An 18,745-nucleotide genomic window follows, 5' to 3' on the forward strand; every position below is an offset into this window, starting at 1 on the left:
ATAAAGGACTTGATAAGAGTAAAAGGGGGATTGTGTTTTATTTGATTACTTGAAACTTTTATTGTTTTCCAACTTTTATTATTTGCACTTTTTTTTACACTTTTTTTTACACTTTTTTATACTTTTTTTACACTTTTTCTCAAGTCCCACTAGGGGACTTGAAGGTCCAACGGTCAGATTTTTTTTTTTCTAATACATTGCACTACCTATGTAGTGCAATGTATTAGATCTGTCAGTCATTCACTGACAGCAAGCCGATTAGGCTTCGCCTCCCGGCGGGGCCTAAATCGGCTTCCGTAATGGCAGAGCAGGAGACCATTGTGTCTCCTGTTGCCATAACAGCAGTCGCCAGTCCTGATTGCCTGTCAGGGCTGGCGATCTGCTAGTAACCGCTACGATGCAGCAATCGCTTTCGATTGCTGCATCGAAGGGGTTAATGGCAGGGATCGGAGCTAGCTCCGGTTCCTGCCGTTACAGGTGGATGTCCGCTGTACAGTACAGCTGACTTCCACCACTGATGACGCCGGATCAGCTCCTGACCCGGCGCCATCTTGCCGGCAGCTACGGAAGCCGATCAGGCTCCGCCGCCGGGTGGATCTTGACCGGCTTCGGTGCTTGGCAGACCGGGAGGCCAGTATTAGGCCTCCGGTTGCCATTGCAGCCACCGGAACCCCAGCAATTTCATTACTGGGGTTCCGATGAGCTGCAAACACCTTAAGTGCAGCGATCGCGTTTGAGCGCTGCACTTAAGGGGTTAATGGCTGGGATCTAAGCAAATTTCGGTCCCCGCTGTTACAGCCGGATGTCAGCTGTAAGATACAGCTGAGATCCGGTGATGATGGCACCGGCTCAGCTTCTGAGCCAGTCCCAAACATTCGGCGTACATGTACGGCAAGATGCGGGAAGTCAATGCTTTCCATGACGTACATGTACGGCAAATGTCGGGAAGGGGTTAAAGAACGGAATGTACTACCAGGGGGAGTACTATACCCTGGGGTGGTTGTTATTAAAGCAATTAAAAGCTTGCAATACAATATTACCCTTTGCAACTCTCTCCAAAAACAGAGGGAGAACTGCAAAAATAATACCCAAATCAAAGAGGAGGTCGGGTCTCAGCAATCAAATAACCTGATAGAGGAGTACGTATAATTACTCAAAGGCCAAAAAAGAGGTGGATGATCTAAGTTGTCTCAGGCCGATCCTACCCTGCCACAATTTACTTTAAAGGAATAAAGAAAAACAATTTAAAACAAGAAATATAAGCTTAAATCAGCCTAAAATAGTGCAGCTGGTGAAAAGAACATCTGGTATAAGTGACCAGACTCCTTCACATAAATCACACAAGTGCCTTGAAACAGCGTAGCGTCCATCAATTCGGATCAAGTCTTGAGGATCTGCGGCTTGATGATTGTCGTGGGGAGAGTCTCCGCTTGTTTCTGGCGGATTGCCAGACTGGAGGTGGAGGAGAAGGAGGCAGAGGAGTCTCCCAATTCTGCATCTTGGGTGTAGGTATACCAAGGGTATCACAAAAGTGAGGCAAATCCCCCAGGTATCGCAAGGTTGCAGAGACACCATCTCTTCGAGTAGTAAGGGAGAACGGGAAACCCCATCTGTAGATAATATTATGGTCATGCAAGGTATCAAGTAGAGGACGAAGCAGACGTCTTTTCTGTAGGGTAATCCAGGAGCGATCCAGAAACAACTGGATCGGGGTGCCTCCATAAGCCAAGTTTTTACGCTGTCGGGCTTTGAGCATAATGTCCTCTTTAGTTCGGAAATCTTGAACGCAACAAATAATATCTCTGGGTTGAGATGTGATTGATTTCGGTTTTAGTGCCCGATGTGCTCTGTCAAGCGGTATCTTATGAGATGGGGCTGCACCCAAAATGTCGTTAAAGATAGTCTCTAACACGAGATGAAGGTCTTCCGCTACAGGGGGCTCAGGAATACCCTTTATCCGTATATTGTGATGACGCCCCCTGTTATCCAGATCCTCCAGATGTAATTGCATGTCTCTAATGGACGCAAGTTGAGAGGACATAGTAGATTGTAGAGCAGAAACATGGCGTCTAGTGGCATCATGGTCGTCCTCCAGTGACTCCACCCTCGTAGCAATTTGGTGCTAAAGCTGAGAAATCACCGCCAATTCTGAGCAAAAAGTTTCCTTCACCTCCTGTATCAAACTCTTGAAGTCCTTTTTAGTGGGCAATTGTGAAAAGCATTCCCTCCACATTTGAGGCATAGCTGAAGGTGGTGAAACAGGGTCATCCTGATCTGAATCTGAGGCATACATAGGGATTTGAGCATATGGGGTTAAAGATGGGGTGCCCCCTAAATTATCCCCCACTACCAGCTGCTGTGCTGCGGACCTCTGGGGTTTAGGTGCAGCCAAGAATAGAGGGGCCGCTTGATCTGGGGACCGTGACATTGGTGGAACAGTCAGCATGAGGGCAGGGTCCCCCTTTGATAGAGGTACACCACGCGGCATGGCGGCCGCAGCCCCACCAAAATTAGGTATGTCTCTTCCCTGACTGTTGGACGAAGCACTGGCCAATATAGAGGAGCCAGGAGGAATCGTTGGAGCCGTTAGGCCCTGTGGCTGGAAAGCCATGTCGTCCATCTGTAGGGACAGCTCCTCCGTCTGCCGGCACGAGGAGGCCAAAGATGGCGGCTGCTGTAGCTGAGGGAGCGGAGTGGCCTGTCTCCTCAAAAAATAGCCGTCCAACGTTGGTGGAGCAGGAGCGACCTGATGAGACACTGCACGGGTAAGTCCAGACCCTTGGGGTCTCCTTTTCCCCACATAAATATGTGGGCACCTGTGTGTGCTGTTAGCGACTGTTGCTGTGTGGCAGGGCACGGAGCTCCAAGATTATGCGACCGGCGCCATCGACTGTTGGCCACGGCCACCACCCCCCGGTTTTACGTTTTGTATGTGGCTGCACCAACAATCACACATTTTAGTTGGGTTGTCTCAACGTAGATATTGGTGGCATATTGCTAGAATATGTCACTAATGTTCGATCTGTTGGAATCCAACCTGTCACTCTCACAAATTGCTTGAAAGTGGCAGCAGTTCTCGGAAAGGCTTGGTTCACTCAGAAGAATTCTGAGCCAACAAGAAACGCAGCTGGATTCTAGCACTCTCCTACATCACTGCTTCTAGCAATCTATTCTGGTCGCAGTGGTCGGACCCTCACCCAATGGTTTTTGGCAGCATATCCTAGCTACCGTATATACCTTTTTAAAGGGGTTTGTCCAGGCACAGGGAGGTATTTCATTCTGATAACCTATCCATAGGATAGGTCATCAGTATGTGATCAGTGGGAGTCTGACACCCGGACCCCGCACCGTTCAGCTGTTCCGGCTGCCTATGGGCACCGATGTTATATGCTGAGATAGCACCATTAAATTCAACTTTTACTTGGAGCAGCTTCAAAATGAATTTTAGGGAATTATTGAAATTGGACTTCCCTGATATGTTATTATGGCAATGTTCACATTTGCAAACAAATTTTTATTGCATCTAAAATAAAATAAAAATAGTCTTAGGCTTTAGTCACACGACCGTGTTCGGTCCGTGATGCACGGACTGCACGTCGGCCGAATTTCCCGAACCGAACACAGTTCAGGGAGTCGGGCTCCTAGCATCATAGTTATGTATGACGCTATGTGTCCCTGCCTCCCCACGGGAATACGGTCCTATACTGAAAATGTGTTCGGTCCAGGAAATGTGACCGACATGCGGTCCTTCTATCACGGACTGAACACGGTCGTGTGAATAAGGCCTTCATTAAAAAATATTCAGCCTAATCGCTGTATACACAAATGGCAGAAGTTACTTTGTGTATCCATGGTAACAGACTACAAACAAACCGAAGAGGTGGAAGGAAGTAACACATGACAGCAGGATCAGACTAGGTTGTAGGATTTGCTGTTTGCAGCCTGTAACCATGGAGACCTGGAACCATTGGTCTGCATAAGTGCTTCATACACAAAGCTGTAGTATACTTTTAATCGGGACTAATTACAGACCTCTGAAGTTGAATAAGAAATAATATATACTTGTCTGAAAATTTTATACTGGGGCTCTAGGGTGGTAGTTTTTTTGGGAGGATAATTTTAACATTTTAGTTAGTAAAAATTATAGTAAATTATTACTGTAATTAAAAAAAAAAAAAAAAAAACATGGAAAATTGTGGCAAAAACAGTGAATAGGGCCTTAGAGCATAATTACGAGACATTGGAGCTAAATCCTATAGGAGCGTTTGCCCCGTCTATGTGCCTGCTGTTTGCTTACTCATAACTATAGTTCTCTCTTTTTTTGCTACCCCAGCCATCTGACTCAAATGCATTTTATTTGTTCTGTTCGACCAAGCTGTAATATTTTTAAAGTGGTAGCTAAAAGAAATATACTTTTTTTTTTTCCCCTCCGGTTTTTCCTTTCCGCTAGAACTGAGCCATTAGGGCAGCGAGTGACAGAAAATCCTATTTTAGTATCATCTATCACCTTGGTTAACGTTTTGCTGGGCATAAATCATATAATGTGAGGTTGCATAGCGACAATTTAGTTCGCTGTACATTCTATTTTTGTAACTTTATTTAAAACTGAAATATAACTTGCTGTACCTGAAACCCCAAGTGAGCCAGTTATTGGAGTGTAAGAAACGTCTGACGTCAGAACAGTTATTTATTCCACTGGAGACCATTAGCAATGCATTACCCTTTGGCACTTTTGTTTTCAGAAGCCTAGTTAAAATTTTATGAATGGTTTTCACCAATTATTATTTATTTTTAGCACTAGAAGAGCAAGTCGCTTGTGTATGTGTGTGTATAATATATATTATACAGAAGACTGTTAATATACATGAAAGACCTGCAACAAAAAAAAAAACGTGACATTTTTACAATATGATAATTGTACATTTTCCTTCTATTTTACATGCTGTAATTAACATTTAATTCTGCGTGATTCCATCTTGCCTGTAAGCATTTGGAGATTTTCACAACTACTAAAAGACATATTTTCGTTTTGCTAATTTCACCCGTCTTCCCATGAGCTCGCAAAATGTTGTAAATGGCTGAAGTTGGGATATTTTAAGTACCTTCACTGCTAAGTCATTGTGTATTATCTATTCCAGCTACAAGGCTAGTGTTTAACTCTTCCAGCTTTCTGCTCGGTCTCATAGAGAAGACCCCTAGCACCCCCACATGCCGTAACATTTAAGACTAATGTTCATTGCATTTACTGTAGAGAGATTCTGTTTTTTTTTTTTGTTTTTTTATATTATTGTGCACAGCTCCTATTCTAATTAAAGGGGTTGTGTCAGCTCAGACATAAATAAAAATATCCACAGGATATTTTTCGTAGCTTTTTTTTGCCTGCGGCCCTTACATCAGCTTCAATGGCTGCGGGCGAAAAATAAGCACAAGCAGTTCAAAATCGGCCTCAAATTTCCTGAAGGAATTTTGAGGCAGATTTTGACCTGCCGGCAGAACACTTGCCGCGCTTTTTGCTGTGTTTTTTGTCGCCTGCGGCCATTGAGCACTGCGGCAACAACCGTCGCAAAAAAAAAGTTTTCTGGCTCCCATTGATGTCAATGAAAGGTCAGAGATGGAAACGCCTGAAAAAAGGAATTTACACTTTTTCCCGCAAGTGTTTTTTCCCGCTGCCAGAAAAAAATGCCTCCGACTCCCATTAAAATCAATGGAAGCCGATTTTAGACGTTTTGCGTTTTCCGACACTGTTTTCGCGTCAAAAACCGCGCCAAAAACACTGTGTGAAGGAAGCCTCACCAAAACCAAAGGTGGTTTTTGGTTTGTATGATAAAATAAGTATAATTCTCTTCTTTTTTTTGTTGTTGTTTTGTTGTGTTATATGGGTATAAAACGCACCGAAGAAAGGTGGGTCTCTGTGTGGATGGTTACCACAAATATGTTAATAACCTTGAGTATATACGGCTGGAGGGACACGGGGACCACAGTTCTGGTGATCAGTGAGGGTCCCAGCGGTTGGACCCTTACTGATCTAGCAGTTGTTACCTATCCAGTGGATAGGTGGTAATCCCTAATTACTGGAATACTCCTATGAAAGTTTTCTCTGCAGATTTTTTTTTGCAGCGGGTGCATGAGATTTATTCAAATCTCATCCACTTTGCTCGCACTGTAAACGTTGCGGCATTTCTGCACAGAATTCAGTTGCGGAAATTCTGCAGCGTTTACGCTATGTGGGAGCCCAGCCTTAAGGGGGAATAATGTGTTAAGAGGTAACTGCTCAGTGTGGATGTTACAGATGCAGGGACATGGGGAAAATGTGTATAATATGACAACAAACTGTAAATGCTATATAATAAAAATGGGCCGATGGAAGTAGTAGAGTACCACAAGAATCTGAATTAGGCCCCATTTATTTTTAATACTTTTCTGAAATGGTTGTCCAGTTTAGAAAAGCAATTTTTATATACCCTACTAGAGAATTCCAATATAATAGAATGGGGTCCCATGTTGAGAGTCCTCATCTCTTGGCCAGAGTGAATAGCGGTTACAAAGAGTGGCTCTCATTTTGGAGAACCTGTCCTGTATTACACAGACACCCCATTGATTTGGATGGGCACTGTGTAATGTTTAATTTCTCCTGTGGTGGCGCTGCTGGTAAATTGAAAAGTTACTGACGGATTTTCACACAGATTACAGGTGATCGCTGGCGGTCCCAGCATGGGGATACCTTGTGATCAGTTTATGGTTAAGGGATTCTTTTTTATCAAGTAGGGATTGTCCAAAGTGGAGAGTTGCGTAAAACTCGACTTGATTGCTAAATATTACAGAAACACCTGTTTACCCCGACACTTCACTGCAATGGCTGGGATCGGAGATAACTTTGATCCTTGTTGTTTAACCACTTAGATGCTGCAATCCGTAGCATCTAAGCCATTAGAAGGAGGGGTACGGCCCTTTTGACAGCCCATTGACCCCCCCCCCCCCGCGACACCATTGATAAGTGCCGATGGTTGTCATAGCAGCTTGGGTGCCTAATGAAGGCCCCAGGTATGCCATCTTTGTACTCGTACAAGGAGTACTTTATTTCAATGGGAGATCAGAGGTGGAACCGCGGCACGAAAGAGCTTGCTGTTGTTTGTGTGTGTTTTTTGCAGCAAGCAGGTAGAAAACGCTGCAGAAAAAAATGCCTCAGCCTCCAACTGAAATCAATTGTAGACCGTTTTAGTCGTTTTTTGGCATTGATTCCAACACAGTTTTTTTATGCTGATTTTGACGCGGAAACCGTGTGAACTGGACCTAAGAGTTAAGCTCCTTCAATAGCAAACACACTTTTAGGGTGAAAATATAATAATATCTCTCTATTAATCCTTTTTCGAGCTTTACCTTAAATATGGGATTTAAATTTTGAGCTACAGAATGTAAAATGCATATAGGAGAGCTAGTGAAATTATTATTATTTTCAACCTTTTGAAATAAAATGTGAAGAGGTCAATTAAAGCGCCACAGCACCAGAATACCAATAATAAGGAACAGTTGGAGTCTTAAAATATAACAAGGAAAAAAAAGAAAAAAGTTTGGGCATTCCTTTTATGCCCTTTCAAGGTCCTGGGTCTCTGATTTTGTGATCCCACTGAATTGACTGTACTCTCCAAATACTATAACGGAAGATATATATTAGCACATTGGCACCCTCTTAAACAGTAAACACCTATTTAAAAAAAAATAATATAAGAATATATATATATATATATATATATATATATATATATATAATTATTTTTATTTAAATTTTTAGCTACATGCAACCATTTCTGTCCATTGGAGGTTGAATTACCTTGTTGCCTCTGATATCACATATCTTTTTGAATTGTTCATATTTATTGATTACTGTAGACAAATATACACGATTTACGGTTCTGTCTGGAAAATTTAACAAGCAAGCTAAAAATATCTTTAAGTGAAAAGATGAAAAATTTCCATTTAGCAGTAGCTCACATTACATAAGCATCACTTGTATTAGAGTCTACCAGCCGGCGGCCTTCAGTAGAGACCTTCATTGGTATCCGTGTCAAACCCAGGGTACCTTATTTGGTGAGTGAGTAGATGACAAAATTCACTTATCACGCTGGTTTTTTTTTAATCATTTAAACCCCTCACAGAACGTACAGTTATTGTCACTTAAAAGCTGTATTAAGAAAGAGGAACATTTTTTTTATACAAAACCACGTATGTCAGACAAGGCAGAGCAACATTAGATTTCAAACCAACAGGTAAGGCCACAATAATACCAGTCAGATTGTGTAATAGTATCGCCTATAGCCTTCGCTTTCAGGTGGGACAACCCAAATCAACAAGACTATAGGCAAAAGTAAAAAATAAAAATTTAAAATTCGAACACACATGATCGAAGCTTAAAGTTTTTTAATGTATTTTTGTCTTAAATTTTACATAAATTTTGACTTAAATTTTGTGTCATTTAACATTTCCCATCAATGTGTCATGTGTTTTATATATGTTAGAAGAAGAAACCTTTGTTTTCTCCCAAATTTTAACCCGTTAGTGACCGCCCATTAGTGTTTTTACGGTGGCCGCTAGCTGGCTTTATTCCGATGCAATTGCCATTTTATGGTGCTGCATCGGAATAAATAAATAGAGCAGGGAGCCGTTAAATGTCTCTGCTCTTAGCTACCAGGGGTACGTGAGGGCTGGGAGCATCCCTGCTCTAACAGGTGAGATTGATATTTGTATCGATCTTACCCGTTTAACCCCTCAGATGACGTGCTCAATAGCAAGCGCAACATCTGAGTGGTTTCGGAGAGAGGGAGGGAGCTCCCTCTCTCACCCCACTGGCACCCTGCTTGTGATCGCTGAGTGCCGATGTCTTCTATGGCAGAAGAGGGAACTAATAAAAGCCCCCAGGTTTGCCACTAGTTATGCCTGCTAAGCCATGCCTCTGGCATGGCCTAGCAGATGCCTATCCGTGTTGCCCATACAGGCAGTAATACACAAAAGTATTGCAGTGTATTATAAAAGCGATCGGACAATCACATATTGAAGTCCCCTAGTGGGACTAGTAAAAATATAAAAAAAAAGTTAATCAAAATTAATTAAAAAAAGTGAAAAAAAAAGTGAAAAACCCACTTTTTACCCCTACAAAATTCTTTATTATTATAAAAAAAAAAAAAAAGCGTACACGTATTTTATATCGCCGCATCCGTAACGACCAACTATAAAGTTCTTCCATTATTTAACCCACACGCTGTAAAAAATATAATAAAAAACAATGCAATAATTGCGGTTTTCTGTGAATCCGGTCTTAAAAAAAATTGTGATTAAAAAGTGATCAAAAAGTCGCATCTGTTCTAAAGTGGTACCAATAAAAACTACAAGTCGTCCCGCAAAAAAAAAAGCCCTCATACAGCTGTATCGATGGAAAAATAAAATAGTTAAGGCTCTTGAAATATGGAGACACAAAAAAGAATCATTTACAAAAAAAATTTGTTTTTACTGTGTAAGGCTCCATGCACACGAACGTAAAAACGCCCATAATTACAGGCCCATGGACTTCTATTGGCCACGGGTACCTCCCCGTATTCTTACGGGAAGGTGCCTGTGCCGTTGAAAAATATAGAACATGTCCTATTTCAGGCCGTAATTACGGCACGGGCAGGCCCATAGAAGTCTATGGGGCTCCCGTAATTACGGGTGACTATGTGTGTGCACCCGTAATTACGGGAGCGTTGCTAGGCGACGTCCGTGAATAGTCACTGTCCAGAGTGCTGAAAGAGTTAAACAATCGGCAGTAACTCTTTCAGCACCCTGGACAGAAACTACCGATCACAATATAGATCAACCTGTAAAAAAAAAAAAAGACGTTCATACTTACCCAGAACTCCCTGCTTCCTCCAGTCCGGCCTCCTGGGATGACGTTTCAGCCCATGTGACCGCTGCAGCCAATCACAGGCTAATCACTGGCTGCAGCGGTCTCATGGACTGCCGCATCATCCAGGGAGGTCGGGCTGGATGTCGAAAGAGGGACGCGTCACCAAGACAACGGCCGGGTAAGTATGAATTACTTTTACTGCGGAAAGGGCTGTCCCTTCTCTCTATCCTGCACTGATAGAGAGAAGGGCTGCCGATTAGTGCAGTGCAATTTTGCAGCGAAAACGTGGCCGTAAATACGGGTGGAATACTGGTGATACCGGACCCATATTTACGGGCACGGGTCCATAAATACTGGTGCAATACGGGTCGAATAAGTGAGACCAAGGACCCGTTTGTGTGCATGAGGCCTAAAAGTAGTAAAAAATACAAAATCCATATACATTTGGTATCGTTGCAATCGTAAAAACCCACTGAATAAAGTTAGTGTTATTTATACCACACGTAAACTGCGTCAATTTAGGACGCAAAACCGTGTGGTGAAATTGCTGTTTTTTTTCTGTCCCCCCCCCCCAAAAAAGTTAATAAAAGTTAATCAATAAATTATATGTACCCCAAAATGGTGCTAAAATAAAAAAGTTAGAGCTCTTTGAATGAGACGATGGAAAAACTTAAAAAATTGCTCGGTCATTAAGGCCTAAAATAGGCTGGTCACTAAGGGGTTCATGTATCTTGATATCTTTTATAGGACTTATCAAGACCATTTTAAATTTGTTTTAAGTCATTTGAAACATTTTATGTATTTATAGTGGGATTTACCACTTCTTAAACTATTCCTGCTAATAGTATGGCAGTTCCAATGGACGTTTTGGGGTGATTCCATAAATCAAAAGTTGTTTTTGGAGACCATAAGCTGTTTTTCTGACATTAAAAGATAGAGCAATCAAAAAGGACTTTGAAGGATGAAATCTACATTATGCCGGCATGAATGGCGGTTTTGTTCTATGTATATAGCCACGTAAACGGATAGCGGAGCTACAAAGGCGGATTTATCATCTCTTAGTAAGACAGAGATGTAATTGTGATCTTAACACTCTACAGATCTCAGTAGATACATCCTGCAGATATAGGATAAGAATAGGACATTTGATGACACTTGAGACGTCATAGTTACATAGTTAGCACGGCTGAAAAAAGACACATGTCCATCAAGTTCAACCAAGGGACGGGAAAAGGGAAGGAAACATTTCTACACATAGGAGCTAATATTTTTTTGTTCTAGGAAATTATCTAACCCTTTTTTAAAGCCATCTCCTGTCCCTGCTGTGACGGCTCCTGCGGTAGGCTATTACATAGATTCACAGTTCTCACGGTAAAGGAGGCTTGTCGCCTCTGCAGCTTGAACCTTTTTTTCTCCAGACGGAGGGAGTGCCCCCTTGTTTTTTGAGGGGGTTTTACAAGGAACAGGATTTCACCATATTTTTTGTATGTGCCATTAATATATTTATATAAGTTAATCATGTCCCCCCTTAGTCTTCTTTTTTCAAGGCTACATAGGTTTAATTCTTTCAATCTTTCCTCATAACTTAAATTCTCCAAGCCCCCAATTAGCTTCGTTGCTCTTCTTTGTATTTTTTTCCAACTCCAGGGCATCCTTTCTATGAACTGGAGCCCAGAACTGAACTGCATATTCTAGATGAGGCCTCACTAATGCTTTGTAAAGTGGCAATATTACATCCCTGTCCCGTGAGTCCATGCCTCTTTTAATACACGACAATATCCTGCTGGCCTTTGAAGCAGCTGATTGACACTGCATGCTGTTATTGAGTTTATGATTTACAAGTACACCCAGATCCTTCTCAACAAGTGAATCCGCCAGTGTAGCTCCCCCTAGGACATATGATGCATGCAGGTTGTTGGTACCCAGATGCATAACTTTACATTTATCTACATTAAACTTCATGTGGACGCCCAAACACTTAGTTTGTTTAAATCTGCCTGCAATTCATGAACATCTTCCATAGACTGAACTATATTACATAGCTTGGTGTCATCTGCAAAAATAGAAATAGTGCTATTAATCCCATCTTCTATATCATTAATAAATAAGTTGAATAATAGTGGTCCCAGCACTGAACCCTGGGGTACACCACTTATAACTGGGGACCATTCAGAGTAGGAATCATTGACCACAACCCTCTGGATACGGTCCTTGAGCCAATTCTCAATCCAATTACAAACTATATTTTCTAAACCTATAGTCCTTAATTTACCCATTAGGCGTCTATGGGGGACAGTGTCAAATGCCTTTGCAAAGTCCAAAAACCCTAAATCCACAGCGGCCCCTCTGTCTAGACTTCTGCTCACCTCTTCATAAAAACAGATTAGGTTAGTTTGACAACTTCTGTCCTTAGTAAAACCGTGCTGGCTGTCACTTATAATGCTATTTATTGTCACATAATCCTGTACATAGTCCCTCAATAGCCCCTCAAACATTTTCCCCACGATGGATGTTAAGCTTACTGGTCTATAATTACCCGGGGAAGACCTAGAGCCCTTTTTGAAAATAGGCACCACATTTGCGCTGCGCCAGTCCCTTGGCACTATACCAGTCACTAGAGATTCTCTGAATATTATGAAAAGGGGGACAGAAATAACTGAACTAAGCTCTTTAAGAATTCTAGGGTGTAACCCATCTGGTCCCGGGGCCTTGTGCACATTTATTTTATTTAATTTAGCTTGGACCATATCTACATTCATCCAATTCAGTATATCAACTGATATATTAACAGCACTGGCACCGGCTACATCAGCTGCTCTTTCTTCTGTTGTATATACAGAGCTAAAGAACCCATTTAGTAACTCTGCCTTCTCTTGATCCCCTGTGATCAACTCCCCATTACCACTATCTAGGGGTCCTACATGTTCAGACCTTGGCTTTTTAGCATTTATATACTTGAAGAATTTTTGGGGATTTGTTTTACTATCCTTGGCCACCTGCCTTTCATTTTGTATTTTTGCTAATTTTATTACATTTTTACAGATTTTATTAAGCTGTTTATATTTTACAAAGGCTGCAGCTGTACCCTCAGATTTGTATTTTTTAAATGCCCTTTTTTTGTCGTGTATTGCCCCTTTCACAGAAGGTGTAAGCCATGTGGGGTTTAATTTGAGTCGTTTATACTTGTTACCTATAGGAATAAATTTTGCACTATAATAACTCAAAGTAGATTTGAAAATCTCCCATTTATCATTTGTTCCATTATTTGACATTAGTTCTTCCCAGTCCATATCCTGAATTGCCGCCCTCATCCTGGGGAAATTGGCTTTCTTAAAATTAAATGTTTTTGCCCTCCCAGCCTGCTTTTGTTTTTTACAGTGTAGGTAAAATGTAACTATATTATGATCACTGTTACCGAGGTTTTCACAAACATTGACATTCCCAACAAGATCTGCATTATTAGAAATGACCAGATCCAACAGAGCTTCACCTCTAGTCGGGTCTTCCACAAACTGGCCCATAAAATTTTCCTGCAACAAGTTGAGGAAATGTCTCCCCTTTGCAGTTGAAGCTGAACCATGACACCAATTAATATCCCGGAAATTAAAATCTCCCATTATCACTACAGTACCCGCCTGTGCAGCCCGCTCCATCTGTTTATATAGCTGAACTTCCATCTCCTCAGTTATATTGGGGGGTCTATAGATTACACCAAAAGTAATTTTTTCAGTGTTTACCTCCCTTTCTAGTTCCACCCACAAGTTTTCAACCTCCTCACAGTATTCACCCACTATTGTCTCTTTCACACTCGCCTTCATATCATTTCTCACATACAGACATACACCACCACCTTTCCTATTTGTCCTGTCTTTCCGAAAAAGTGTAAAACCCTGTAGATTTACAGCCCAGTCATGTGAAGAGTCCAGCCATGTTTCAGCAACACCAACTATATCTATATTTTCTTCCAGTATCAAGGCCTCCAGCTCCCCCATTTTGCTTGCTAGACTTCTGGCATTTGTGAACATACACTTTAACTTGCCTGTCAGTTTTTCACTTTTATTATCAGAAATGTGATTTGACATTAATTGGGCCTTTTTATTTACACTGATGTTTTGTAACGAAAGGATCTCCTTATCTTGTTGTCTAGTCCTCTCCCCACATTCTGTTTCTCCCCCCACCAATATAGTCTGACCCCTCTCTAACCTGGCTACCCCTTTTTTTTCTACATTGACCTCCCTCCTCAGCCCTAGTTTAAATACTCCACCACCCCAGCCTGAATTCTCTCCCCCAGCACAGCGGACCCCCTTCCATTTAGGTGCAAATCATCTGCAGAATACAGTTTGTACCCCAATGAAAAGTCAGCCCAGTGCTCTAGGAACCCAAATCCTTCTCCTCTACACCAAGACTTCAGCCATGCATTTAACTCCCTGAGCTCCCGCTGTCTTTCCTGTGATGTGCATGGCACAGGCAGTATTCCTGAGAATACTACTTTGGAGGTCCTTCCCTTCAGCTTGTAGCCTAGTTCTTTAAAATTATTCTTAAGGCTCCTCCACCTACCATTTATTCTGTCGTTGGTACCGACATGGACCACGACAGCTGGATCATCACCAGCCCCTCCCAGCAATTTTTCCACCCATTCCACCACATGCCGAACCCTGGCACCAGGGAGACAGCAAACCATTCGGTTGAGGTGGTCTTGGCGACAAATTATTCTATCCGTCTTCCTGATTATAGAATCCCCTACGACTATCAATTGTCTTGGCTTACCTGCATTACCATCCCACTGATTACTAGCTGGGCTGTTCTCCCTTATGTTAGGGAGATCAGTATCCACTAGGGCTGCCATTTCTGAGACTGACACCCTCGCATCATCACCCAACTTGACAATTTTGCCTGGAATGTCAGAAACCGGATCGGCCTTCCTTTTCTTTGACCCCTTTCTACTGCCCCTAACTACATTAACCCAGCTACTTACCTGATCCTGCTCGCCCATGTCTTCACCCTCCAGTTCTAACCCACTAACTGCATGCTCCGTGAGCAGCAAGCTCAGCTCAAGATTGTCTATCCTCCTCAGTGTTGCATTCTGCTCCTCCAGATCTCTAATACGAGCTTCCAGGTGACCAACATGCTCACATCTGCCACAGAGGTATTCACCCTGGAACTCCTGCTCCAGTCGTGCATACATATGGCAAACTGTGCACTGAAGAAAACCTCCAATCTTTCTATCCATTATCCAAGTTACAAAAAAAAAAAAACAGCGAACAGTTGTTAATCAAAAAGAAAAAGAAGTAGAAGAGTACTTACTGGGGCTTTAACTCCTCTTTTCAACTCCGGTTTTTGGAACTCCACTTGATCTACAAACCACTTGTTTTTTCAAGCCACAGAGCAGGCTCTACAGAGTACTGAGGCCTGATTTATACCACCTGGGACCAGCTAACCCCTCCCCCTAGTCAGCTACTCAGCAGGAAGGAAGCTGCAAAGGAAAAATGGTTTTAAATTATGTCACTTTTGCAAACTTTGTAGCAAGCAAGCAATCAATACATATATCTAATAGGTCTAAATTGTGGTTTTCCAGCTGTTGAAGAGCTGTAGGTCTCCGGAAGTCTTGCCAGCCAGTCTTGAATGTTATGTTGGCAGTTTTTGGGCCAACTATTTCCCAAACTCTCCTAAGGAATGTTTATTTGTAGATGTATTAAGCACATTTTCATCTTAATTGAATATTTAATGTTTAGAGAGACAGAAGAGTCTGATAGAACAAGTGTTACTCTTATCTACTAGTGTGTGCCATGCGTGATAATCCTTGCTCTGGTTCATTATCATTCCGCGGCATCTTTGCCATTCCCGCAGACAGTAGAACTTTTGTTTCAGGAAATACAATTGCTAAGAAAGACATTTAATATCTCGATTTTCTTTCATGCAGGGGAACATAACTGAGCTGCATTCATTGTGGACAGACTAAATAGCCACTGGCTATGTGTATTGGTAGACTGTCACGAGGGATAGTTTTCCACTAACCGCTTAATTTGTGCCCTTATTTTCTTCTTATTGAACTCCAAAGTCAATAAAGTTCAAATTGCTCCAATTCCATCTCGTTGGTGACTTCCGTCCTGGTTTTTATCCTTGCAAATATAATGTCAAATTTGAATTTTGGGGTTGTTTTGGAGTCCAATTTGCATGCTATTCCTTCAAATGCTTAGAGTTTTGGGCTTTATCAGAAAAAATCAGAACATCCATTTCTAGCCATTCGTTAAATGTAAGTTTACATTAAATATATCGTACAGTAAACAGATTCAGTAATATGTGTTGTGAAAATGAGTGGGTTTTTTCTGACAAAAACTCTTCATATACCCTATTAGAGCAGGTTTAGTTCAGGGGTCCAAATATTAGCTTAAAGCGGAGAGACACATCCAGCAAGACTTTTGGCACTGACAAACCCCAGGAATACCGTTCGTACTGTCGATAAATTACCACGGGGACATTCATTAATTTTAATGGACTCCTAGTCATTAAGCAAATGACCATGAACATTACACTTGTTGATCCAGAAAAAAATAATTTGGAGACAATGACAAATTCTCACTTCTGCCAAAGCCACACACCTACGATACAGTCTGAAGGGCATTCATAAAAGCACCAGCCTCAGTACATAATATACTCACTTCAGCCATTTTACATATATAATGACTGTGCAAGTACGCTACTAGTCAAAAGCCTGGACACACCAACTCGAAAGGGATCTTGTTTTTACTACTTTCCACAATTACAAGATCAGTAGACCAGTTGATAAAGACTATAGATAAACAAACTGCTCAAATAAGAATTATGGATTACAGAAAAAAAAAACATTTAGTTTGATGTCAAGCTTTATGACAATCCCTTTTTAGGTTGGACTTGATGGACGTGTCTTTTTTCAACCTCCTCAACTATCTTACAAACTTTTTGACATTTTGTTACTTTGATGTGTATTATCCTTAAGCACTCTTACTTATCATTTCACAAACTGTCACTACATATTTATGACTGCATGTTTTCTTTTCAATGTGTTTGTGATCCAGGTATAATATACAGCCATTGTTGGGAAAATTCAGTGAATGTGAGAATCTACTTCTCTCTGTGGGAGTCCAACCTGGGGAAATCGATGGCGTTCTTATTGATGCTGGGTGCTCATCCATGCAGTTTGACAAACCAGAACGAGGCTTTTCACTGAGCAAGGATGGCCCCTTAGACATGAGAATGGATCATCACAGGTACAGAAGTTCTAATACACAATAATAAAAAATGTATCTAGTAATTAACTTTTACTTTACTGTATATTGCTGTGATGCTTCTCTTGCTCCTGTTTGCACAGGCATATGTTGTATATATTTTTTACTTAATTAAAAAATTATATACACGCAGACATGTGTATGTAACATAAAAGATGTCACATTATATTAAAATGTGATCATCGCGCATACGGTATCTTAAAGGCACACTAAACAGAAAATTAACAAAATGTAAAAAAAAAAAATTGCAGCAAATTTTCCTTTAATCACCTAATTTCCATTTATCCTATTTTTTCTTATGTTGCAATTAAAAAGAATAGATATATCAAGAAATCCGCTATATGCGCCCCCAGGATATCAGTCAGTCCTGTCTTTGGCTGTAAGACAACTGACTGCAGCAGGGGCCTCCGCTCTCTGCCCTGTCTGCAGTAGAGCACAAAGATTGGTAAACTTTCCCCTTGGCTAAACCCCACTCCCTCATCCATTCAACAGAAAATTAACCCCTTTGTTCACTGAGTTTTCTCCAAAACTATTTGTTTCTGGATAATTCAGAAAATCCTTCAGACTGACAAATACTGTGAGCAACTTTATCTTCCATTTTATTTTTTTATTATTCACTTCTAGGTTTAGTGTTCTTTTAAGTTGTACTGTCAAATCGCATTCAAATGGGAATGAACAGTATACGCCACGCTCAGTTGAGGTCGCTTTTCAATTTTATTAGAGAGTGACTGTTGGGCATATGAGTCGTGAAAAAATTCCTGGCAAATTGTGCAATTTACGGTCATGAACACATTTATGTTTGTACTAAACGCTAAGAACATAGATAACATCTAGACCAGTGGTCCCTAACCTGTGGGTATCAGGCTTTTATGAAACTTCGAGACTGCAAGTCATAGTTTCGCAACAGCTGGAGAGGCACAGGTTAGGGACAATTGACCTACAATCTAAATGCCTTGCATTACCAATAAAATCAAACTCAAAGGTATCATCTGGTAGTACAGTGCATTTCTCCACCATGCAACCACACTATTTCTCCATGCATCCCAGTTTGCATGTACTAGAAGCTCCTGTAGCTTTGGTGGCTACTACCAATGACATGAACAAAACAATCATCAAAACGTATTCTTTCAATTTAATTCAACTTTTCAGTAAAATTCCTTTTACATGGCGTCTAATAGTCCAGCACAGAACAGATTAATATTCAAACTTCTTGGAAGACTGGAATTGCAAGTCTGAGTGGGGAAAATCAACTTGAAGAGGACGTGTCACCTCTCCTGACATGTCTGTTTTAGTATATTCTTGAATTCCCCATAAAATAACAATTCTGGAGCATCTTTTCTTACATCGGTCATTGTGTCGATACTCTGTTATTCCTCCTAGACATTTATAAATAAATTGACAATTGGGTGGTGCCATTTCCCTTGTCATAAGGTTGTGTCCAAACACAGTCTGACATTGTTAGAACAGGGATTCCCACGTAGCGTAAACATTGCGGAGTTTACGCAACGGAATTCTGTGTGGAAATTCCGCAGAATTAACAGTAGAAGCAAACTAGATCACATTTTGGAAATCTCATGCCCACTCTGCGGAAAAAAGCCCAATG

At 41.2% G+C, this 18,745-nt stretch overlaps 1 protein-coding gene across 3 annotated transcripts in view; it reads left to right on the forward strand.

Annotated features, from left to right (window-relative positions):
• Positions 1 to 18,745, forward strand: part of METTL15 (methyltransferase 15, mitochondrial 12S rRNA N4-cytidine) — a 197,243-nt gene that overhangs the window by 145,732 nt on the left and 32,766 nt on the right. For all 3 annotated transcript variants that reach the window (XM_075837727.1, XM_075837728.1, XM_075837729.1), the window contains one exon: positions 16,933 to 17,124. In XM_075837727.1, the coding sequence (XP_075693842.1) occupies positions 16,933 to 17,124 (192 nt within the window). The remainder of the gene's footprint in view (positions 1 to 16,932; positions 17,125 to 18,745) is intronic.

Source organism: Rhinoderma darwinii, chromosome 9, assembly GCF_050947455.1.
Source record: "Rhinoderma darwinii isolate aRhiDar2 chromosome 9, aRhiDar2.hap1, whole genome shotgun sequence".
NCBI classification, from domain to species: Eukaryota; Metazoa; Chordata; class Amphibia; order Anura; family Rhinodermatidae; genus Rhinoderma; species Rhinoderma darwinii.